Source organism: Oryza sativa, chromosome 6, assembly GCF_034140825.1.
Source record: "Oryza sativa Japonica Group chromosome 6, ASM3414082v1".
NCBI lineage: Eukaryota > Viridiplantae > Streptophyta > Magnoliopsida > Poales > Poaceae > Oryza > Oryza sativa.
Window position 1 is genome coordinate 28,174,824 of NC_089040.1, and position 25,328 is coordinate 28,200,151.

At 41.5% G+C, this 25,328-nt stretch overlaps 5 protein-coding genes and 1 long non-coding RNA gene across 6 annotated transcripts; all 6 read right to left on the minus strand.

Annotated features, from left to right (window-relative positions):
- Window positions 1-6,884: 6,884 nt before the first annotated feature.
- Window positions 6,885-8,109, minus strand: LOC4341755 (pollen allergen Phl p 2). The gene has a single exon (XM_015787114.3). It carries the CDS (start codon window positions 7,795-7,797, stop codon window positions 7,444-7,446), a length of 354 nt encoding a protein of 117 aa, XP_015642600.1. The 5' UTR covers window positions 7,798-8,109; the 3' UTR covers window positions 6,885-7,443.
- Window positions 8,110-10,017: 1,908 nt separating this feature from the next.
- LOC136356863 (uncharacterized) lies at window positions 10,018-11,648 on the minus strand. Its single transcript, XR_010741889.1, has 2 exons — window positions 11,420-11,648; window positions 10,018-10,497 (listed from the first exon to the last, which is right to left on the minus strand). It is a non-coding gene; the product is annotated as an uncharacterized lncRNA (long non-coding RNA).
- Window positions 11,649-14,317: 2,669 nt separating this feature from the next.
- LOC4341756 (pollen allergen Lol p 2-A) lies at window positions 14,318-15,035 on the minus strand. The gene has a single exon (XM_015785801.3). It carries the CDS (start codon window positions 14,880-14,882, stop codon window positions 14,529-14,531), a length of 354 nt encoding a protein of 117 aa, XP_015641287.1. The 5' UTR covers window positions 14,883-15,035; the 3' UTR covers window positions 14,318-14,528.
- Window positions 15,036-19,667: 4,632 nt separating this feature from the next.
- LOC4341758 (pollen allergen Lol p 2-A) lies at window positions 19,668-20,009 on the minus strand. The gene has a single exon (XM_015786926.3). It carries the CDS (start codon window positions 20,007-20,009, stop codon window positions 19,668-19,670), a length of 342 nt encoding a protein of 113 aa, XP_015642412.1.
- A 275-nt stretch (window positions 20,010-20,284) lies between these two features.
- On the minus strand, window positions 20,285-21,635 carry LOC107275281 (pollen allergen Phl p 2). Its single transcript, XM_015787179.3, has one exon. The coding sequence runs from the start codon at window positions 20,891-20,893 to the stop codon at window positions 20,540-20,542; it is 354 nt and encodes a 117-aa protein (XP_015642665.1). The 5' UTR covers window positions 20,894-21,635; the 3' UTR covers window positions 20,285-20,539.
- Window positions 21,636-23,941: 2,306 nt separating this feature from the next.
- On the minus strand, window positions 23,942-24,635 carry LOC4341759 (pollen allergen Lol p 2-A). The gene has a single exon (XM_015786522.2). It carries the CDS (start codon window positions 24,548-24,550, stop codon window positions 24,197-24,199), a length of 354 nt encoding a protein of 117 aa, XP_015642008.1. The 5' UTR covers window positions 24,551-24,635; the 3' UTR covers window positions 23,942-24,196.
- Window positions 24,636-25,328: the final 693 nt, after the last annotated feature.

The window sequence follows — 25,328 nt, forward strand, 5'->3', positions numbered from 1 at the left end:
CCCCCAATGATCTGCCCAAAATTTGATGGATCTAACCCCCAGATGTGGAAAAGTAATTGCAAGCAGTACTTTGATGTCTATGGAATATATCCTATGTATTGGGTTAAGGTGGCTACTCTTAATTTTGTTGGTAATGTTGCCTTTTGGCTCCAGTCCATTAGATCTCAGATTGTTGACATTACCTGGGTCACTTTATGTGAATTAGTCTGCTCTAGATTCACTAGGGACAGACAGGAGGCACTAATCAGGCAGTGGTTTCATGCTCAACAGAGTAGCACTGTTGCTGAATATGTGGAAAATTTTGATAAGATCATGCATCAGCTTATGGCCTATGATAGTGCCCTCACACCTGTGTACTTTGTTACCAAGTTCATTGAAGGACTCAGGGATGAGAACAGAGGGGTAGTCATGTTACAGAGGCCTCAGGATTTGGACTCTGCCTGTTCAATTGCTCTGCTTCAGGAAGAAATCCTGGATAGTTGCAAACCCACTGTTAGCAAAAGAGCCGACTCACCATCTGTCTATAAACAAGTTCCAAGATTCTCTAGCTTCATTCCTGCCACTCCAGGGCATAAATTTTTTCCTGGTAGTTCTTCTGATGGTGGTAAGGTGACTGAATCAACCAAACCTAAAGAGGACAGAGTGGCTTCACTCAAGGCCTACAGAAGATCTAAGGGGTTGTGCTTTGTTTGTGGTGAGAGATGGGGTAGGGACCATAAATGTGCCACTACAGTACATTTACATGTTGTACATGAATTGTTAGAGGCTCTGCAGTCTGAATCTTATTCTGAAAATGATACTAGTCCTGAAGGAACCAAAGAGCAAGATGAAGGTACTTTGATGGCTATATCCCAACAGGCTCTGTGGGGTACTGAATCCTCCAAGTCGATTCGTTTGAGAGGATGGATACAAGGCACTGAGATACTCATGTTGGTTGACTCAGGGAGTTCCTACTCTTTCATTGATATAGAAATTGGCAGCACTCTCTCTGTCATTACTAATTTGCGCCAACCTGTAATTGTAAAGATAGCTGATGGGGGTACCATGACCTGTAACCAACAAATTCTGGGGGTGCAAATGGTGGATGCAAGGCCATGTGTTCAAAAGTAATTTTAAGTTACTTAACTTGGGAAGCTATGATGTGATTTTAGGGATGGACTGGTTGGAGCAGTTCAGTCCCATGAAGGTTGACTGGGTAAACAAATGGTTGGAGATTATGTTGGAAGGAAAGTTGATCACCCTACAAGGCATCACAACTCAGACTACTATTTGCCCTCCTATATCAACTGATCAGTGTCTAGGCATGGCCAGGAATGGATCCTTAATGTACTTAATTCAGTTGAATTCTATGTTTCAGACTGAATCTGCAGAAATTCCTGATTCTGTCAGAAAAATTTTGGATCAATTCAAGAGTGTTTTTGAGGAACCAAAAGGGTTACCTCCCAAGAGGATTTGTGATCACAGTATTCCTCTAATACCTAGTGCAAAACCTGTCAACCTTAGACCTTACAGGTATAATCCAGCCCTTAAAGATGAGATAGAGTCCCAGATCTCTGAAATGCTACACACAGGGGTCATACAACCCAGCCAAAGTGCTTTTGCCTCACCTGCATTATTGGTTAGAAAGAAGGATGGAACTTGGAGGTTAGTAATTGACTACAGACAGCTTAATGCTATCACAGTTAAGAGTTCTTACCCAATGCCAGTTATTGATGAATTGCTGGATGAGCTGTCAGGTGCTAAGTGGTTTTCAAAACTGGATTTGAGGGCTGGATATCATCAGATAAGAATGAAGGAAGGTGATGAATACAAAACAACATTTCAGACCCACATTGGTCATTATGAGTACAAGGTTAGGTCATTTGGATTGACATGAGCACCAACCACTTTCTAGAGTGCAATAAATGAAACTTTGAAAATAGTATTGAGAAGATTTGCCTTAGTATTCTTCGATGATATCCTCATATACAGTCCAGATCTGTCTTCCCATCTGGACCATCTACAGCAAGTACTGTCCCTGTTACAGAAGTATCAATGGCAGGTGAAACTCTCCAAGTGTTCATTTGCTCAGCAACAACTTACCTATCTAGGGCATATTATCAGTGCTGCTGGGGTTGCTACTGAGCCAATTAAAATTCAGGAAGTTGTTAATTGGGTTACTCCAGCCAATCAAAAGAAGTTGAGGGGATTCCTGGGCTTAGCTGGCTACTACAGGAAGTTTGTCCAAGGATTTGGTATCATCAGTAAACCATTGACAAATCTTCTGAGGAAAGGGGTTCCTTACAAATGGACTCAGGAAACAGAATTAGCCTTCCAACAGCTCAAACAAGCTCTAGTTTCAGCACCAGTCCTAGCACTACCTGGCTTTAGCAAACCATTTACAGTAGAAACAAATGCTTCAGATTCAGGGATTGGTGCAGTTTTGTCACAAGACAAACATCCAATAGCTTTTGTTAGTAAGGCACTTGGTCCTAGAACAAAAGGTTTGTCAACCTATGAAAAGGAATGTATGGCTATACTTTTAGCTGTTGACCATTGGAGGTCCTACTTACAATTGGGAGAGTTCATAATTCTCACTGATCATCACAGCCTTATGCACCTATCAGACAAGAGGCTACATACCCCTTGGCAGCATAAAGCTTTTACTAAGCTTTTGGGACTCAACTATATAATCTGTTATAGAAAGGGGACAAGCAATGCTGCAGCAGATGCACTGTCAAGGAAGTTCCAAGGAGATGCAGAATTGTCTATTATATCCAACTGCACTCCAAGTTGGTTACTGGATGTGGTTAAGGGGTATGAACAAGATTCCCACGCTACCGAATTACTGACAGCTTTGGCTCTGCAAGCTGACTCTAAACCAGGTTACCAACTGCAATCTGGTGTTATCAAATACAAGGGGAGGATATGGATAGGTAATAATGCTCAGCTACAATGGAAACTGTTAACTGAATTTCATGCCAGCCCACTTGGTGGTCACTCTGGTTTCCCAGTCACATATAGCAGACTCAAGAAATTATTTGCCTGGCCAGGAATGAAATCTCAAGCTAAGAAATTTGTTCAGCAGTGTCAAATTTGTATTCAAGCTAAGCCAGATAGAGCTAAATACCCAGGACTTCTCCAACCCCTGCTTGTTCCTGATGGATCATGGGAAGTTATATCCATGGATTTTATAGAAGGTTTGCCCAGGTCTAAGTCCTTTAACTGCATCCTGGTAATTGTGGATAAGTTCTCTAAATATGGCCATTTCATTCCTCTTGCACATCCTTACACTGCTCTGGAAGTTGCAAAACTCTTTATGCTGCATATTTACAAACTGCATGGGCTTCCTTTGGTGATTATCTCGGATAGGGACAAGATTTTTACTAGTCAACTCTGGAACCACCTGTTTACATCTTCTGGTACACAATTGCATTTGAGTACATCTTATCACCCATAGTCAGATGGTCAAACTGAAAGGGTTAACCAATGTCTTGAAATCTATTTGTGTTGTTTTGTCCATGCAAATCCCTCCAAATGGGCCACTTGGTTACATTTAGCTGAGTATTGGTACAACACCTCTTACCACTCTTCCGTGAAGGCATCTCCGTTTGAAGTCTTATATGGTCATGCTCCTCGTCACTTTGGTATTTCTGTGGAAGCATGTGCAATCCCAGATCTGCAGGAATGGCTCAAGGAAAGAAAGTTGATGCAAGCCTTAGTGCAGCAACATCTGAATAGAGCTAATCAACAAATGAAACACATGGCAGACAAGAAAAGGAGTTTCAGGTCGTTTGCTGAAGGTGATTGGGTATATCTCAAGCTCCAACCATATGTGCAATCTTCTGTAGCCACTAGAGCTAACCACAAGCTTTCCTTCAAGTATTTTGGGCCTTTCCAGGTTCTGCAGAAGATTGGTATAGTAGCTTACAAATTACAGCTTCCTGAGACTAGTAATGTTCACCCAGTGTTCCATGTGTCCCAGCTTAAGGCAGCTTGTGGTTTTCAAGGAGACATCCAGTCTACTTTGCCTTCAGCTCTTTCTGACCTTCAAGTGCCACTCCAAATTCTTGATACCAGGGTGATCAATAAAGGTAATTCAGCTGTATCTCAGGTGCTAATTCATTGGTCTGGTACTGCAGCAGAGGATGCCACCTAGGAGGATTTGGAGGAACTCCGTGCTCGTTTTCCAGCGACTTTCCAAATTCCAAGGGGAGGGGATTGTCAAGGATCAGGCGGTACCTGACGATGTTCCATTGACTAAAGTTGGGGAGCAAAACTCTGACGAAGCTGAAGATCGTCAAGTTGGAGCTGTGCAGTCAAAGGGAGGCAATATGCGTCGTACTACAAGGCCTGTTAAGCAAAACCCCCAAGTACTGTGGGCCTAACTGGACCATGTAATAGAAGTCCATATTGTAATAGGCTAGCGTGAACAAGGGGAAAGAAGAGAGAGATAGGAGATATATATATATATATATATATATATATATATATATATATATATATATATATATATATATATATATATATATATATATATATATATATATATATATATATATATATATATATAGCGAGCTCGAGGGCAACTTGAATGGCGACCACGGTGGCGTAGGCGGCGGCGGCTCCATTCCTGTTGGAATCGGAGAAGACTACTATATTGAGTTGCCATAATTCCTTTTGCTCTAATTCTCTCGTCGTTGCAATTCTCTCTGTAATTTGGGTGTGAGTTGTGGGTTGTTGACAGTTTATGACAGATACAAACAAGCAATAAGTGATTCTTGAACCTTAATTAACTACTCGATCCGTGCACCAGCAGGGTTCACGATCAGAAGTTTGGGAATCCTCAGATTTCCAAGCAACGCACATACGCTATGTATCTATAAAGTTCATTCTCTCTTCTCTCGTAAAGCTACATAATCTCAATTATTTTTAACCTTTGGATGATTCATCAAAGGTGTAAATTACATCTCTTCCTCTCAAAAGGCACACCATACAACCCAATCATTTATAACATTTGGATAACTAATAAACGTAAAAAATATATAAACACATGAAAAAAAATCGTATAATACGTAAGAAAGAAAATTTTAGAACTCATATCTACTATATTATCACACAATTCTTCCGTAGCAACGCACATGATACCCATATAGTACAATAGATGATTCTCTCTGGTTCGCATCTTCTCCACACCTCACGGCCACATGGCTCCCAAATGTGACCAATTCAACAGTTAATTAAGATGGTAAATGACGCCGGTAATTACCAAGAAACCACCTAAGCCAATATAATACTCATCCCCGACACAAATAAATAAGCAAACTGACAGAACCTATCTTAACTAATCAACTCTCCATGACACGTTTAACCAACAGCATCCTTAATAGGCTTCTTTGTTTTTTGGTTTAAGATGACTACCAGTGAGTGGTAGTGTGGTACCATTCAATTTCAGTAACATAATAGACCTCATATTTTGAAATTAGATGACCTAAAATTGGATAAAAGGAAGTTAAGAAACAAAGGAAAGCACGTGAATGAGTATATCAAGAACACACCGTTGTGCTTTCAACAAGTTTAGGCCCTCTTTGTTTAAGCCGGTGGATTTAATGTCTTAAGTTTAGTGGTTGAGTCATACATCTACCTCATATAAGCCAAAAAAGCTTCTCCAATCTAACTTTTGGCTTAATAGTGTTAGAGTGGCTTATGGCTTTAAAAAAGCCAAACGGAAAAGCTGCTTGTTTGTTTAGGCTTAGACTTTTCGACTTATAAGTTGGCTTATAAGCCTATAAACAAAGGGGGCCTTATAGTGATGTCCGTTGTCTCTGCCTTTTTGAGCTTGTGTTAGAGGACGTTTTCACGGATAGGTGAATATGGTGTCCACAAATACGTCTTCCGTGTAACGGGAAAAAAAGAGTAAAACTTAAATAAAGAACTGATGATGGTTGTCACTGTCGCCTTCCATTGACACTGACATTTTCACCACTAATAACAAGCGGGATGGTGTGATTATGATAGCTTTTGCGGTTCTCAATATATGATTGGCAACGATGCAATCTGGGATTATCTGTTACGCTCGTTACGATTTAATGATTCAAACACTTCATGAAAAAAATGTTCATACCAAATAAAAGTACTAAAATCTCTAATTCTACAGCTCACCAGTACCAGAGCAGTGGAATTAATCAATGCAAAGCCGGAGGAAATCAAGAAACGGACAGGAACCAAAGGAGGAGCAAATCCAGTTATCCAGAAACCAAATTCGCACCTGATTAGCCAATGAAACCACACAATAATCAAATATAATTATTTGAGATCCTTTGTAACACGCTGGTATTATGATGGTCTATACTCCTTTGAAAAAATAGTGCTGGTGGCAGTGAATCTGCCACCCCACCTATTCCCATCCAATATATAAATTAGCCTTTGAGCATCTTATTATTAGAAAAACAAGCATTAAATGGAAAGCTATGTATAAAATTAAATTAGGATCAATATTCCCTTTAGCAAACATATTATTAACACATTTAATAGAAGGGAAAATTGGAACCATGCCATTATAATTTTGCAAAATTTGAGATATTATTAAATATATTTCTATTATCCGAAGCAACACACGGATAACTGATATTTGATAAAGCTTTAATTGTTGGCCAATTGTACGACGTGAATCATAGATTACTCTTCTCGAAGTTGGATTCATTTCCATTTTATCCATGGCCACGCATTCGGTGCTGGAGATGGGATGAACATGATTTGTGGGCACTCTGCCTTCTGAGTAAGCTAAAATATGTACCAATGCATCATGCTTATAGTATCTGCAGGTGTCATAGTTGAACAATTTGTGGTCACAAAACAATCACTAGTGTAAATGCGACTTTAGTAGCATTTTTTTCATACTGTCATACGAAAGAAGATAAACGAGCTTCATTGATATGGAAATACATATACATATGTACTCAAACTTTAGAAAAATAAAATGTAAGAAACTATCTAGATGAAGGTTCACCAACTATACTTTTTCCCACAAATATTATATACGTAATATACTCAAAATCGTCTGGATATATACCTCTGCAGCAACATGCAGACATGGCATACGGAATGCTTTATTTTGTTGATGACATATTTCACAAAATAACCATAGAAAATTAATTATTGGCTTCCCCAAATGCAGACTTGATCTCTCTTTTGAAAAAAAAGGAATCATAGAGAGGTTAAGAATTATTTCAAAAAAACACACACACAACCATATATTCGAAATCGTGTTCACATATAGCTCCACAACAATGTTTTGGAAGGACACATGTATGCCTTATTTTACCACTGGCTTATTACCACAAAATAACCACAAGAAATTAATTGTTTGCTTGCTCACGCGTAGCGTGATCTTTTTCAAGACAAAATTATTTAGAGGTTAATAATTATCATGCAACCCAATGCAAGAGTACGCATGTCTATTAATTAGACGTTGATACCACTCTTGTATTCAGAGCCGGCCGTAAAGCTTTCGGGGATGACGTCGTCGACGACACGGTAGCCACCGTTCTTGACAAGGAAGCGGACGGAGAAGGGGCCCTTGAGCGCCGCCTCACTCTTGAGCGACCAGGTGTTAGTCGACGACTCCTTGAGCGCCACCCAGTCCTTGCCGCCCTTCTCCTTGATCTCCACCTCAGAGATGGCGACGTTGGTGACGAGCTCTAGACTTTTTCCGCTAGAGCCCTCACCGACCTTGAAGGTGACCTCAGTGGCGCATGAGCCGACGACCAACAATGCCGCCACTGCCACGGCGAGCCGGAAGGAGGACAACGAGGCCATTGGTGAGCTAGCTAGTTTGTTGGTGTTGTCTTTCTTGTTTCTTGAAGGGTAGAGGGATGGATCGAGGTGTTTGGTGATCCATATTGCAGCTGGGTGTGTATTTATGGTGGCAGGGGGCAAAGAAAACCAGGCATGGATGCACGGTGCGGCATAGAGATCGTTGGCCGGCTTTTTCGTCGAGCAACTCTAATACAATTCCTATAAATAGGTGCAAACTTGGTAGTTCCGATTGTTTCACTGGTGCAGGACATGCAGACCTCTCAAAAGGTAGCTATGCATTCCCATGTTTTCTCTACTTATTTTTTAAATTGCGAATAATAAAAATTTGTGATGTTTCGTTTATGGAGGATATGGACCAAGACACGAAAATATTAGGGGTGAAGATGCTAACGGAAAACAGAGGGGTGGTAGAGCTAACGGTCGGGAGTGATGGCCAGGCACATAGAGGGGCACCGTGTAGCATCCATAGTATATGTCACAGAGAGGCCATCAACAGCTAGATGTTGATGGAATCATGGCGGTGACAGATGGGTCATGTGCTGGCCCGTTGCGGCTCTGCTCGATAGGGGACATAGGTTAGCATTTATGGTGAGATGGGGCTGGTGCTAAGTAAATTGGTAGAGCACACCTAGGCAGCTAGCTGGATATCGAGCGGTGGCGGCAGTTGATGCAATACATTTGATAGGAATACAAGATGACAACTCGACGAGGCGTATGTGGGGAGGAACACGTGGCCTTATGAAAATAATCCAACAATTCTAGGTCTTGGTGTAGATTGTACAATAAAAAAGAGTACACTATAAATTTAATTGATATTTTTTTTATTGGCAAGTGCACATGCTGTTACATCCATGCAAGTTGAGAGCTAGACGTGAAAGGAGGTCCATAGGCAAGCGCCGCGGAATGATGGTTGATTGATTTTGATCGGGTGGTGGGGGTCGGGGGCGTGCTTCCATTCATGCAGCGGAAGGGACATCATGCGTGTAGAACTCGCTCGAGAGGGCGTGGGAGTGAGGATGGGCTTACGATTGACGAGGGACCATAAACCACCACTACATGTTTTTAGGCCTTAAGAATTTATTAGTTCTTTACATATATAGTTTGGAACTAATGGTATATATATATATATATATATATATATATATATATATATATATATATATATATATATATATATATATATATATATATATATATATATATATATATATACATATATATATATATATATATATATATATATATATATATATATATATATATATATATATATGTGTGTGTGTGTGTGTGTGTGTGTGTGTGTGTGTATATATATATGTATGTATGTATGTATATATGTATATATATATATGTATATGTATGTATATATGTATATATATATATATATGTATGTATATGTATGTATATATGTATATATGTATGTATATGTATGTATATATGTATATATGTATATGTATATATATATATATATATATATATATATATATATATATATATATATATATATATATATATATATATATATATATATATATATATATATATATATATATATATATATATATATATATATATATATATATATATATATATATATATATATATGTATATATATATTCTAGTTCCTTCTAACACGCTGGTAGTGTAAAGCTTTTTCTTCTATTTAAAGTTTGGAACCAATTGCGTATTTACTAATACAATTCCTATAAATAGATGCAAACTTGGTAGTCCTAGTTATTTCGCTGGCGCATGACAAGCAGACCTCTTAAAAAGTAGCAATGCATTCACATATCTTCTTTACTTTTTTTGTTAACTTATATAATAAAAATTAATCACATCATCATGTTTCGTTTATGGAGGATGTGGATGACATCTATTTATATCGCCTGGGGTTAGAAAACAGGCATGGATGCACAGTGCAAAATGGAGATCGTTGGCCAACTTTCTCGTTGAGGAATTCTTATGCAATTGCTATAAATAGATGTGGTTTGGGTAGTCCCAGTTGTTTCGCTCGCGTAGAGCATGCAGATCTCTCAAATAGCAGCTATGCAGTCCCATCTTTTTTCTACTTATTTTTTTAACTTACAAATATTGAAGACTAATCATTTCCTCATTTTCCATTTATGGAGGATGTGGACCAACGCATGGACGAATTTGTGGTCACAAAACAATGACTAGTGTAAATGCGACTTTCGTAGCATTTTTTTCTTACTGTCAAACTGAAGAAGATAAATGAGCTTCATTGATATGGAAATACATATACAAATGTACTCAAACTTTAGAAAAAACGTAAGAAACTAATCAACTAAAATGTAAGAAACTATCTCGATGAAGGTTCACCAACTATACTTTTTCCCACAAATATTATATACGTAATTGTCGGGTCCCAAAACTAATGATTCGGAAACCGACATGTTTAACTGTATCAAGCCCTGGATCAGTAAATTGATACAGGTTCAACAATCTGGATCTTCATTGCATACATTTGAGCAAGGCTTCCATGGGGATTCTCTTACATAAAATAATAGGGTATTTACAAGATTGTGGCTAACTATTATAGCAGAAGCTATAGAATGACTCAACTCTAGTGTTTTACTATAGACGTAAACCATCTATCTAATCTATACTTGAGAACTAAGTTAGAATGAGACTAACTTATATAACTGAACTCCCGGCTTCGATAAGAATTCCAAAATGACTCTGAAAAAGAGGGGTTGAAGCAAGGGTGAGTACAACGTACTCAGCAAGCTATTAAATTCAATATGAATGTATGAAATAGTGGTATTTGAGTAGGGCTATGATTACTTGCAGAAAAAGTAGAAAGCCTGTAATGATTTTAATGCAACAGTATTTAATAAAGTTTGGAATTAGGTTTCTAACCAAATACCATATGAGTCCCAATGCTCAAATCCGTGAGCACGGCTATTCGAATATATTCATTTATATTTTACTGCAGTAAATGTACGCTTTACCCGCAATCCATGACGTGCCAAACACATTAGCTTTGTCATGGCAAAGCTTTTCAGTTACTAACATTAGTGGTACCTGTTCCATGAACTCTAGTTCCCATGCGCTCTGAACGTAACGTTATCAGCAGCGAGAGGAGTTTTGGCGTTCCCGAGGTCTTTAGAGAGAACTGATTGTATGACACCATGTCATCACAATCAGGGTTCACAAACAAGTTGACGTCAATAAATCTCATATTTACCTGCGCCTCGGTAAATATCACAATTGCCCTTCGCGGCATAAATTTGCCTCCTGCGCGAGGACTTAAGAAGAACCACTATACAGAGGTACCACCTTTTCTAGATAACTTAATCAGCTAGGTCTATGCCCATACGAGAATTGCGGTCGTACTCGTATGTTCTTCACATGTACTTGGCAGTCTTATGTCGGTTGGAACAGTACTAGCCACCCGGAAATCAACCATTTCTACCACACTATTCCAATCTAAGTTCATTATATTTTATGCAATCTAACTAGGCATGGCTAAGCAAAATCTAGCATATAACTGGTTTGCTATATGTTCAGGTTATGCATTCAAAATCATGAATGGCTAATGCATAGAATAGAGATATAGAATATAGGGTAATTATGCTCAAGGGGAGGAATAATAACTTGCCTTGCTCCAACGCAAATAAATCCGAGATAGACAACCTGATTATCCGATCCTCGAAATACCACAGGTTGTCATCCAAAATACAATAGACTCTACTTGAAGAAGAGGAAGAACTAAATTCAATAAAAGCCATAAAATAGCAAGAAAGCGATAAACGGTTAAGAGGGATAGGGTTTAGGGTATAGCCTATCTCTTTTATAGGTTATTAGGATTATTGGGCTAGTATTTCATGTGTAAGTTCTAAAGGCTTGGAGGCTAGAGGGGATTAAGCAATCAGGGTCACTTGTATTTTATGTGTGGCTTGATTGCTGAAAGGATGGGATGTATATTGGGTAATTGAACTGGTTCAACTGGTATATGGCTAGTATTAGCTGGTGGTAGGTTTAGGTAGTATAATACCTAGGGTTTGGTTATATTTAAGCCGACTACGGAATAGGGAAGCATATTGGCTAGGCTCTGTATAGGTTCTAGGAGAGTAGGTGGCTGCGTATAGTGGATAGGCGATATTGGTAGGTGGGGTATTTGGATGACGGTTGGGTTTTAACTAGCAAGGTGTTAGCTAGGGTTTAGTTGTTTAAGCCGATATTGAGGTAGGATAAATATCGGCTAGGGTTTTGGGTGTTTGCTAGTTGTCGCTAGAGTTGGACAGTATAGCGACTAGATTTGGTATCATTTCTAGCAGGTGTCGATAGACATCATATCGGCTAGAAGAATAGTAGGTGGGTGCAGGTTTAGTGGGGTGGAAGTGTTACTCCGATAACCGTGAGTGGCGACGGAGCGGCTAGGATTACACAGAGCCCGAGAGCTAACTGTGCGGCGTGCTGTGGAGGTCGATGGAATAGTGAAGCTCCGACCGCTATACGCATCGAGGCGTGGGGTGCCAGGAGCAGCACTTCGACCTTGGGTTTGGTTTATGCCGGGCTTTACAACCAACGGTTCGACGTCGGGGATAGAAAACCGTGAACGTCCCCATGGAAGGCGCAAAGTTCCAACCGGCGGCTTTTTAGTGGCTAAAAGGGTAATTGGGATAAAATAAAATATTTGAAAAGCAAATATAGGTTTAAATCAAATATTTATTCAAATAGTATTTGAATAAATTAAGAAAATTCAAATAAAATATTAGAATAGTAAATTTGGTACCAAAAGGTAGATTTTGAATTTAGATGAATTTAGGTCTAAGTTTCATCGGAATTGGATCTATGGTTTAGGAGATATGGGTTTCTAAAGATTAGGTTTTGAATTAAATCTAGAAAAGATGAAAGTGCACTGTTCATGGGCCCACCTGTCAGCCTTTCTTTTTCTTTTTCCTTTCCTTCTTCTTCCTCCCGTCGTCTTCCTCCTCTCTTCCAGCCGAGCAAACGAGAGGAGGGGGAGGAGGGGCACCAGGGCTCTGGTGGTTGGGAGGCGGCGACATCGGTGGCGGAATGTGTTCCCGAACGACGCGCATCTGGGGAGGGTGGTGTCCGGCAGGGGGAATGAGAGAGGAGACCGGAACGGCGATGGCCAAAAGCTTGCCCCGGCCGGTTTGGGAAGTAACGGTGGTGGCTAATCTTGGAAGGGGAAAGGAAGGGGAAGGTTAGGGAATGGGTTTGCCCCATCGAGGCGAAGCCGATGGCGCGAGGGCTTGGTCGGAAATAGTCCGACGAGGGAGATCGGCCGGTGGCCGGCATTGGGGACGAGAGAGAAGGATGGAGCTCGAGGCTCGGATCTGGGGGAAAAGAAGGGGCTTCGCCGGCTATTTATAGGCGGCGAAAGGAGGTGGTCAATGGCGGTTCAGAGAGGAGAAAAACAAGGGAAGCACGGCGCTGGTGGAGTGGAGGAGAAGAAAACGGCGCCGGCTCTTCTCTGTGATTGGTCGGCGTCGGCGGCGCGTCCACGCGGCGGCTCTGCTGCGTTTGGGCGGCGGAGGAGGTAGAGGACGGCACGGCGTCGGCTTGGCGTGGTCAGCAAGGCGACGACGGCGGCTCCGGGAGCAGCTGGGCGGCGGCGGCGCCCACAGTGAGGAAAGGAATAAGGGAGGGAAATTAGACTTTCAGACTTGGGCTTAGGTGAAGGAACTTCGGCCCAAATTGAGTAGAATTGATTTTGTGTATAGATGGAATTATATTTGGAGGGAGTTTATATGTGGAGATAAATTTCGAAATAAAGATCTTCTATTTATTTGAGTGCAATATTTTTAGAAGTGGGGTATGGTGGAATTGATGCACTCAAATGGGAGAGAAATTAACAATATAATTCCTCAAAATATTTTTGGGAATGAGGCAAGCAAACAAAGAGGAAAATAAATAGGATTTTAGCCCCAAAATATATGGCATGGATTTTAGAGAAGTATTTGAGGCTAATAGGAATTTGGATGTGTGGAAGAGAAGGATAAAATATATTTTCTTAGCACAAGAGCAATTATTCATAATATTTGTAATAATACCATTCTTGTGCCGAGAAGGGATCAAGCCGTAGGAACTAAATTGGCGGTTAGATCAAAAGGAGGAATTTGGATATTTGAGATTTGGAAAGGGAACTAAGGATAGGTTTGGAATCAAAGGATGGGTCGACAATTAATTCCAATTAAAATTGGAATTACAAAGAGTTGGTTTGGAGGGTTTTCTTGGACCATAATTTATACAAATGAAAAGGGTTTTTAAACTAAATTTGAATAAGAGGAAATTTTGTCGAAAGAAGGTTTTAATTTAAAACCAAATCAAGAAATACCTCAATTTAACCAAATATATTTTTAAATGAAAAACACAAAAGAAGTTAAATATCAAAGAGGGGTTTTATGCAAGTTAGTTCTAGAAGGTCCCTCTAATCATAATTTCCTAGATTTAGAAGGTTATTAAGAACATAAGAACCGGCATGATACATAATTAGAAAATATCTAATTTTCAGCATGTTACAGTAATATACTCAAAATCGTCTGGATATATACCTCTGCAGCAACATGCGGACATGGCATATGGAATGCTTTATTTTGTTGATGGCATATTTCACAAAATAACCATAGAAACTTAATTTTTGGCTTCCCCGAATGCAGACTTGATCTCTCTTTTGAAAAAAAAAGGATTATAGAGAGGTTAAGAATTATTTCAAAAAAAAAAGCACACATGTCTATCACTTAGATGTTGATGCCACTCTTATATTCAGAGCCAGCCGTAAAGCTTTCGGGGATGACGTCATCGACGACACGGTAGCCGCCGTTCTTGACAAGGAAGCGGACGGAGAAGGGGCCCTTGAGTGCCGCCTCACTCTTGAGCGACCAGGTGTTAGTCGACGACTCCTTGAGCGCCACCCAGTCCTTGCCGCCCTTCTCCTTGATCTCCACCTCAGAGATGGCGACGTTGGTGACGAGCTCTAGACTTTTTCCGCTAGAGCCCTCACCGACCTTGAAGGCGACCTCAGTGGCGCATGAGCCAACGACCAACAATGCCGCCACTGCCACGGCGAGCCGGAAGGAGTACAACGAGGCCATTGGCGAGCTAGCTAGTTTGTTGGTGTTGTCTTTCTTGTTTCTTGAAAGGAATGGATCGATGTGTTTGGTGATCCATGTTGCAGCTGGGTGCGTATTTATGGTGGCAGGGGGCAAAGAAAACTAGGCAGGGACGCATGGTGCAGCATAGAGATCGTTGGCTGGCTCTTTCGTTGAGCAACTCTAATGCAATTCCTATAAATAGATGCAAACCTGGTAGTCCCGGTTGTTTCGCTGGTGCAGGACAAGCGGACCTCTCAAAAAGTAGCTACGCATTCCCATATCTTCTCTACTTATTTTTTAAGTTATACAATAAAAATGAATTACCTCATCATGCCGTTTATGGAGGATGTGGAGCAACGCATGAACAAATAAGGGGCGAAGATGCTAGTGGAAAACAAAGGGGTGGTAGAGCTAACGGTTAGGATTGATGGCCAGGCACAGAGGGGCAACGGTGTGGCATGCATAGTAGATGTGGCATAGGGGCCATCAGCAGCTCGATGTTGATGGTACCTTGGCAGCGATGGAGGGGCTCAAGTGCTAGCCCATTGTGGCTCTGTGAGAAGGGACATAGGTTAGCGTCTATGGCGAGATGGGGATGGTGCTAATTAATATGGTAGAGCACACCTAGTTGGATATCGAGTGGTGGTGGCAGTCATTGCAATACATTTGACATGAATACAAGATGACAACTCGACAAGGCATAGGTGGGGAGGAGCGCATGGCCCTGGGGAAAATAATCTTGCAATTCCAGATGTTAGTGTAGATTGTACTTCAAACAAGAGTACACTTTAAATTCAATTGATTTTTAATTGGCGGGTGCACACATTGTTACATCCATGCAGCATGAGAGCTACATGTGAGAGGAGGTACATGGGCAAGCACCGGGGAAGGATGGTGGATGGATTTTGACGGGGTGGTGGGCATTAGAGGGCATGCCTCCAATCGTGCAAGGGGAAGGGACATCATGTGTGCGGGAACCACTTAAGAGGGCGTGGAAGTGAGGCTAGGCATACGATGGATGAGGAACCATAAATCACCACTACATTTTTTTGGCCTTAAAGATTTATTAGTTCTTTACATTTAAAGTTTGGAATAAACTGTATATTTTCCAGATCCTTTGCAACACATTGGTAGTGTAAATATTTTTTCTATTTAAAGTTGGAACTAATGGTGTATTTATTTTAGATCCTTTGCAATAGATTGGTATTCTCTTAGTATTTTATAAACTTTGTTGTTGACTATAGCTCAGGGCCTTAGCCAACTATATGATATGATACTTAACTTAGCTCCTCCAAATGCAGGTTTCACTTGCACTCTATCCATTACCACTCATTAATATCTATCCATTACCACTCATTAATACCTGAGATGGGATTAATGTGACTTACAATTTGTTCTCGCATCTGAGTAAGCTAAATGATGCATCGATGCTTTATGCTTATAATTTTAGATCACAATATGGTCGATTCAACAATTTTTTTTCATGAAAAAGAAAAACCAAGTGTAAATTTGACTTTTACAACATTTTTAACAAGCTAAAAATGAGAAACGGACTACATCGAATTGGACATACTATAAAACTTTGGAAAATCAAACACCAACAATCATCTCAATGAAAACTGACCAAATACTCCCTCCTTCCCAAATTGATCATCATATATGCTTATGCACCAAGACCAAGGATAATTTAAATCACATCAATCAAGACATCAAGCACACATTCTCCCACAATGCATGCATCGATTAAAACACCATGCCAATTACACCTTAGCATGCACATATTCTGCCATGCTGCAGTAATTGTATTCTGATGAAATCTGTGTACATGCAGGTATATGATGATTAATTTGAGAAATTTTGAATTCCATTATATGATGATCAATTTGGGAGGGAGGGAGTATAATTTTTCAATGCATCCTCTATAAACAATATATATATTCAAAATCATGCTTATATATAGCCCCACAACAATATTTTGGAAGAACACATTTATGCCTTATTTTGCCACTGGCCTATTACCACAAAATAATCATGGGAAATTAATTGCTTGCTCACTCACACACGGCATGATATCTTCTAAAACATAATTATTTAGAGGTTAATAATTCCCATGCGACCCAACACAAGAGCACGTATGTCTATTAATTAGAGGTTGATGCCATTCTTGTATTCAGTGCCAGCTGTAAAGCTTTCAGGGATGACGTTGTCGATGACATGGTAGCTGCCGTTCTTGACAAGGAAGCGGACGGAGAAGGAGCCCTTGAGCAGCGCCTCACTTTTCAGCGTCCAGGTGTTAGTCGACGACTCCTTGAGCCCCACCCAGTACTTGCCACCCTTCTCCTTGACCTCCACCTCAGAGATGGTGACATTGGTGACGAGCTCTAGACTAGTGTCGCTAGAGCCCTCACCGACCTTGAAGGCAAGCTCAGTGGCGCATGAGCCGGAAGGAGGACAACGAGGCCATTAGCAAGATAGATTGTTTGTTGGTGTTGTCTTTCTTGTTTCTTGAAGGGTAGAGGGAAGGATCGATATGTTTGGTGATCCATGTTGCAGCTGGGTGCGTATTTATGGTGGCGGGGGGCAAAGAAAAACAGGCATGGACGCATGGTGCTGCAAAGAGATCGTTGGCCGACTTTTTCATCGAGCAAATCTAATACAATTCCTATAAATAGATGCAAACTTGGTAGTCCCGGTTGTTTCGCTGGCGCAGGACAAGCAGACCTCATAAAAAGTAGCAATGCATTCACATATCTTCTCTACTGTTTTTAACTTATATAATAAAAATTAATCACCTCATCATGTTTTGTTTATGGAGGATGTGGACGACATCTATTTATATCGCCTGGGGTTAGAAAACCAGGCATGGACGCACATTGCAAATGTAGATCGTTGGCCGGCTTTTTCGTTGAGGAATTCTTATGCAATTGCTATAAATAGATGTGATTTGGGTAGTCCCGGTTGTTTCGCTAGCGTAGAGCATGCAAACCTCTCAAATAGCAGCTATGCAATCCCATCTTTTTTCTACTTATTTTTTAACTTACAAATATTGAAAACTAATCATTTCCTCATTTTCCATTTAGGGAGGATGTGGACCAACGCATGAACGAATTTGTGGTCACAAAACAATGACTAGTGTAAATGCGACTTTCATAGCATTTTTTTTCATACTGTCATACTGAAGAAGATAAATAAGCTTCATTGATGTGGAAATACATATACATATGTACTCAAACTTTAGAAAATAAAATGTAAGAAACTATCTCGATGAAGGTTCACCAACTATACTTTTTCCCACAAATATTATATACGTAATATACTCAAAATCGTCTGGATATATACCTCTGCAGCAACATGCGAACATGGCATATGGATTTTTTTTTTGTTGATGGCATATTTCACAAAATAGCCATAGAAAATTAATTATTGGCTTCCCCGAATGCAGACTTGATCTCTATTTTGAAAAAAAAAGAATTATAGAGAGGTTAAGAATTATTTTTTAAAAAAAACACACATGTCTATCACTTAGATGTTGATGCCACTCTTATATTTAGAGCCGGCCATAAAGCTTTCAGGGATGACGTTGTCAACGACACGGTAGCCACCATTCTTGACAAGGAAGCGGACGGAGAAGGGGCCTTTGAGCGGCGCCTCACTTTTGATTGTGCATGTGTTAGTTGACGACTCCTTGAGCGCCACCCAGTCCTTGCCGCCCTTCTCCCTGATCTCCACCTCAGAGATGGCGACGTTAGTGACGAGCTCCAGACTATGTATAAAATGGATAGCTATGTACTCCCTCCATATTTTAATGTATGACGCCGTTGACTTTTAACCAACGTTTGACCATTCGTCTTATTCAAATTTTTTATGCAAATATAAAAATACTTATGTCATACTTAAAGAACATTTGATGATAAATCAAGTCACAATAAAATAAATAATAATTACATAAATTTTTTGAATAAGACGAAAGGTCAAACGTTTATTAAAAAGTCAACGGCGTCATACATTAAAATACGGAGGGAGTATAAAATTAAATTAGGATCAATATTCCCTTTACCAAACATATTATTAACACATTTAATAGAAAGCAAATTTTAATTTTTCAGATAATATTAAATATATTTCTATTATCCGAAGCAACACACGGATAACTGATATTAGATAAAACTTTAATTGTTGGCCAATTGTACGACGTGAAGCATAGATTAATCTTCTCGAAGTTGGATTCATTTCCATTTTATCCATGGCCACACATTCGGTGCTGGAGATGGGATGAACATGATTTGTGGGCACTCTGCCTTCTGAGTAAGCTAAAATATGTACCAATGCATCATGCTTATAGTATCTGTAGGTGTCATAGTTGAACAATTTGTGGTCACAAAACAATCACTATTGTAAATGCGACTTTTGTAGCATTTTTGTCATACTGTCATACTAAAGAAGATAAACGAGCTTCATTGATATGGAAATACATATACATATGTACTCAAACTTTAGAAAAATAAAATGTAAGAAACTATCTCGATGAAGTTTCACCAACTATACTTTTTCCCACAAATATTATATACGTAATATACTCAAAATCGTCTGGATATATACCTCTGCAGCAACATGCAGACATGGCATACGGAATGCTTTATTTTGTTGATGGCATATTTCACAAAATAACCATAGAAAATTAATTATTGGCTTCCCCGAATGCAGACTTGATCTCTCTTTTGAAATAAAAAAGAATTATAGAGAGGTTAAGAATTATTTCAAAATAAAAACACACATGTCTATCACTTAGATGTTGATGCCACTCTTATATTTAGAGCCGGCCGTAAAGCTTTCGGGGATGACGTCGTCAACAACACGGTAGCCACCATTCTTGGCAAGGAAGCGGATGGAGAAGGGTCCTTTGAGCGGCGCCTCACTTTTGATTGTCCATGTGTTAGTTGACGACTCCTTGAGCGTCACCCAGTCCTTGCTGCCCTTCTCCTTGATCTCCACCTTAGAGATGGCGACGTTGGTGACGAGCTCCAGACTTTTTCCGCTAGAGGCCTCACCGACCTTGAAGGTGACCTCATATGATATGAAGCTTAACTTAGCACCTCTCAAAGCTGGCTTCGCTTCCATTCTATCCATTACCACTTATTCATGTTGGAGATATTATTAATGCGACTTACATTTTGTTCTAGCATCTGAATAAGCTAAACGATGTGCTGATTCTTTATGCTTGTAGTTTCATGTCACGGAGTGATCGATTCAACAATTTCTTTCCACAAATTTTTTTTTTTAAAAAAAAACTGTAAACAACATTTTTGACAAGCTAAAAAGGAGAAATGGGCTGCATTGATTTGGACATACATATGTACTAAAACTTTGAGAAATCAAATACACAGAATCGTCTTAACGAAAGCTGACCAAATATAATATTTTTCCATACATCCTCTATAAACAACATATATTCGAAATTGTGTTCACATATAGCTCCACAACAATGTTTTGGAAGGACATATGTATGCCTTATTTTACCACTGGCTTATTACCACAAAATAACCACAAGAAATTAATTGTTTGCTTGCTCACGCGTAGCGTGATCTCTTACAAGACAAAATTATTTAGAGGTTAATAATTATCATGCAACTCAATGCAAGAGTACGCATGTCTATTAATTAGACGTTGATACCACTCTTGTATTCAGAGCCGGCCGTAAAGCTTTCGGGGATGACGTCGTCGACGACACGGTAGCCGCCGTTCTTGACAAGGAAGCGGACGGAAAAGGGGCCCTTGAGCGCCGCCTCACTCTTGAGCGACCAGGTGTTAGTCGACGACTCCTTGAGCGCCACCCAGTCCTTGCCGCCCTTCTCCTTGATCTCCACCTCAGAGATGGCGACGTTGGTGACGAGCTCTAGACTTTTTCCGCTAGAGCCCTCACCGACCTTGAAGGTGACCTCAGTGGCGCATGAGCCGACGACCAACAATGCCGCCACTGCCACGGCGAGCCGGAAGGAGGACAACGAGGCCATTGGTGAGCTAGCTAGTTTGTTGGTGTTGTCTTTCTTGTTTCTTGAAGGGTAGAGGGATGGATCGAGGTGTTTGGTGATCCATATTGCAGCTGGGTGTGTATTTATGGTGGCAGGGGGCAAAGAAAACCAGGCATGGATGCACGGTGCGGCATAGAGATCGTTGGCCGGCTTTTTCGTCGAGCAACTCTAATACAATTCCTATAAATAGGTGCAAACTTGGTAGTTCCGATTGTTTCACTGGTGCAGGACATGCAGACCTCTCAAAAGGTAGCTATGCATTCCCATGTTTTCTCTACTTATTTTTTAAATTGCGAATAATAAAAATTTGTGATGTTCCGTTTATGGAGGATATGGACCAAGACACGAAAATATTAGGGGTGAAGATGCTAACAGAAAACAGAGGGGTGGTAGAGCTAACGGTCAGGAGTGATGGCCAGGCACATAGAGGGGCACCGTGTAGCATCCATAGTATATGTCACAGAGGGGCCATCAACAGCTAGATGTTGATGGAATCATGGCGGTGACAGATGGGTCATGTGCTGGCCCGTTGCGGCTCTGCTCGATAGGGGACATAGGTTAGCATTTATGGTGAGATGGGGTTGGTGCTAAGTAAATTGGTAGAGCACAGCTAGGCAGCTAGCTGGATATCGAGCGGTGGCGGCAGTTGATGCAATACATTTGATAGGAATACAAGATGACAACTCGACGAGGCGTATGTGGGGAGGAGCACGTGGCCTTATGAAAATAATCCAACAATTCTAGGTCTCGGTGTAGATTGTACAATAAAAAAGAGTACACTATAAATTCAATTGATATTTTTTTATGGAAAAAGTACGAATGACTCCCCCCCCCGAACTATTGAGGTCGACCGAATTACACCCTCGATCTCGAAACCAGACATTCTACACCCTCAACTATTGAAACCGGACAAATAACCCCCCTGACTCAATCCGGGGTGGTTTTGGGTCCACGTGGCAGTCCAGTCAGCATTTTTTTAAAAAAAAAAATCAGTGGGCCAAACCTGTCAGTTCTCCATCCCTTTCTATCTCTCTACTCTATCCCAATGTCTCTCTCTCTCTCTCTCTTCTCACCAGCACGGCGGCGGCTGCGCGAGGGCGGGAGCAGGCGGTGCTGCCGGCGGCGGAGAGCATCGGGAAGCGTCGAGGCGGGAGTTGAGCATGCAGTTGACGGCGCCGGCCATCGGGATGCCGAAGTGGAGCTCACACATCACCGGAATATTCTGCGTGAACACCGCGACTTGCACACAGAGACAACCAACAAGGCAACGATTTCTTCTGAAAATGCGAATCACTCAGCTGCTAATTTGGAACCAAATTAGAAGATTCAACAAGTAAATTCTAAGCGATTTGGTTTTTTTAAGCATGAAAAATTGAAGAAGGGGGAGATTCGGGAGAAAAATCCAATTATTGTAGCGATTGGTGGCGCCACCGCGAAGGTCAATCTTACCACGTGGTGGCGGTGGACATCGAGAGCGGCGAGGGAGGCGGCGAGGCGGAGGCAGCGGTCCCGCTTCTCCTACTAGGTGCGCGTGAGTCCAGAGGAGGAGGCGACGATGGCGGGGCGGTCGGGGTAGACGAGGGCGGCCCGGTCGAGGAAGGTGATGGGGGTGAGCGGCGCGTGGTTGGCGGCGCAGAGCACGGCGCCCTCCATCGCCGCCGTGGTGGCCGTGGGCGTGTCCGGCGAACTCGGGATGGCGAGATCAAAGTCAGAGAGACAAGCTGAGGTGAGGTGAACAAGGGCAGGCAAGGCCACGCAAAAGGTGAGGGAAGAGAAGCTTGTTTTATGACGACAAGGCAGCAACACACAACGACAGCGCTCCTCCGCCGCCTCAACCTGCACGGCAACCTGCGCGGGCGAGCTCTGCCTCCCGCTGCCAGCCACCCGCTCCGCCTCCATCTCAGCCGCCCGGCGCCCTCCGCCGCCAACAGCGCCGCCTGCTCCCGCCCTCGCACGGCCGGCGCCGTGCTGGTGAGATGAGAGAGAGAGAGGGAGAGATTGGGATAGAGTATAGAGAGATAGAGAGGGGTGGAGAACTGACAGGTGGGGCCCACTGATTTTTTTTTTAAAAAAATGCTGACTGGACTGCCATGTGGACCCAAAACCACCCCGGAATGAGTAGGGGGGTTATTTGTCCGGTTTCAATAGTTAAGGGTGTAGAATGTCTAGTTTTCGAGTTCGGGGGTGTAATTCGTTCGACCTCGATAGTTCGGGGGGGGGGGGGGGTAATTCGTACTTTTTCCTTTTTTTTTATTGGCAAGTGCACATGCTGTTACGTCCATGCAAGTTGAGAGCTAGACGTGAAAGGAGGTCCATGGGCAAGCGCCGAGGAATGATGGTTGATTGATTTTGATCAGGTGGTGGGGGTCGAGGGTGTTCTTCCATTCGTGCAGCAGAAGGGACATCATGCGTGCGGGACTCGCTCGAGAGGGCGTGGGAGTGAGGATGGGCTTACGGTGGACAAGGGACCATAAACCACCACTACATTTTTTAGGTCTTAAGGATTTATTAGTTCTTTACATATATATAGTTTGGAACTAATGGTATGTTTTCTTGTTCCTTCTAACACACTAGCAGTGTAAAGATTTTTCTTCTATTTAAAGTTTGGAACCAATTGTGTATTTACTTTAGATCCTTTGCAATAGATTGATATTCTCGTAGTACTATATAAACTTTGTTGTTGACTATAGCTTGGGGTCTTGGCCAACTATATGATATGAAGCTTAGCTCCTCTCAAAGTTGGCTTCGCTTCAATACATGTGTGCTTCTATATGATATTCATGCTAGAGATGGGATAACGTGACTTCCAGTTTTCTGACCTCTAAATAAGCTAAATGATGTAAAAATGCTTTATGCTTATAGTCTGGTCACAGTATGATTGATTCAACAATTTGTTTCCACAAAATGAAAAAACAAGTGCAAACAACATTTTTGACAAGCTAAAAAGGAGAAATGGACTACGTTGATTTGGACATACATATGTACTCAAACTTTGGGAAATCAAATCCACACAATCATCTTAATGAAAGCTGACCAAATATATTTTTTTCGATACATCTTCTATAAACAACATATATTTAAAATCGTGCTCACATACAGCTCCACAACAATATTTTGGAACCACGCAATTATGCCTTATTTTGCCATTGGCCTATTACCAAAAAAATAACCATAGGAAATTAATTGTTTGCTCGCTCACATGCGACGCGATCTCTTTTTAGACAAAATTATATAGATGTTAATGATTCCCATGCAACCCAATGCAAGAGTACGCATGTCTATGAATTAGATGTTGATGCCACTCTTGTATTCAGTGCCGGCCGTAAAGCTTTCGGGGATGACGTCGTCGACGACACGGTAGCCACCGTTCTTGACAAGGAAGCGGACGGAGAAGGGGCCCTTGAGGGTCGCCTCACTCTTGAGCGACCAGGTGTTAGTCGACGACTCCTTGAGCGCCACCCAGTCCTTGCCGCCCTTCTCCTTGATCTCCACCTCAGAGATGGCGATGTTGGTGACGAGCTCTAGACTTTTTCCGCTAGAGCCCTCACCAACCTTGAAGGTGACCTCAGTGGCGCATGAGCCGACGACCAACAATGCCGCCACTGCCACGGCGAGCCGGAAGGAGGACAACAAGGCCATTGGCGAGCTAGCTAATTTTTTGGTGTTATCTTTCTTGTTTATGTACTGGTAGAGGGATGGATCGATGTGTTTTGTGATCCATCTTACAGCTAGGTGCGTATTTATGGTGGTAGGGGGGCAAGAAAACTAGGCATGGACTGACGGTGCAGCATGGAGATCGTTGGCTGACTTTTTCGCCGAGGGACTTTTATACAATTGCTATAAATATATGTGATTTGGATAGTCCCGGTTGTTTCGCTTGCGTAGCGTATGCAGACCTCTCAAAAAGCAGCTATGAAGTCCCATCTCTTGTCTTCTTCTTTTTTTAACTTGCAAATAATGAATATTAATCACCTCCTTATGTTTCGTTCGTGGAGGATGTGGACGAAGGCATGAACGAATTAGGGATGAAGATGCTAGTGAAAGCCAGAGGGCTGTGTTGTTAGAGCCAATGGTTGGAAGTGATGGCAAGGCACATAGGGGCGGACCGTGTGGCACACATTGTAGACTTGGAAGTAGGGCCATCAACAGCTCGATGTTTCTGGCACCATGGTGGCAATGGAGGGGCTTAGGTGCTGGCCTGTTACAGCTCTGCGATTGGGGATATAGGTTAGCGTCAATGACAAGATGGGGCCGGTGCTAATCTTATAAATCTATACAGTTGGTCCATACTAAATGTAGTTAATTCCATTTCATCCTATATGGTGCATCACGTCATCAAGATTGTTTGCCACCGTTGGATTTTAGTACTTGCAAGGCTATGATCAGTACATAGCAGCAGCTTACCAACCCCTGTCTA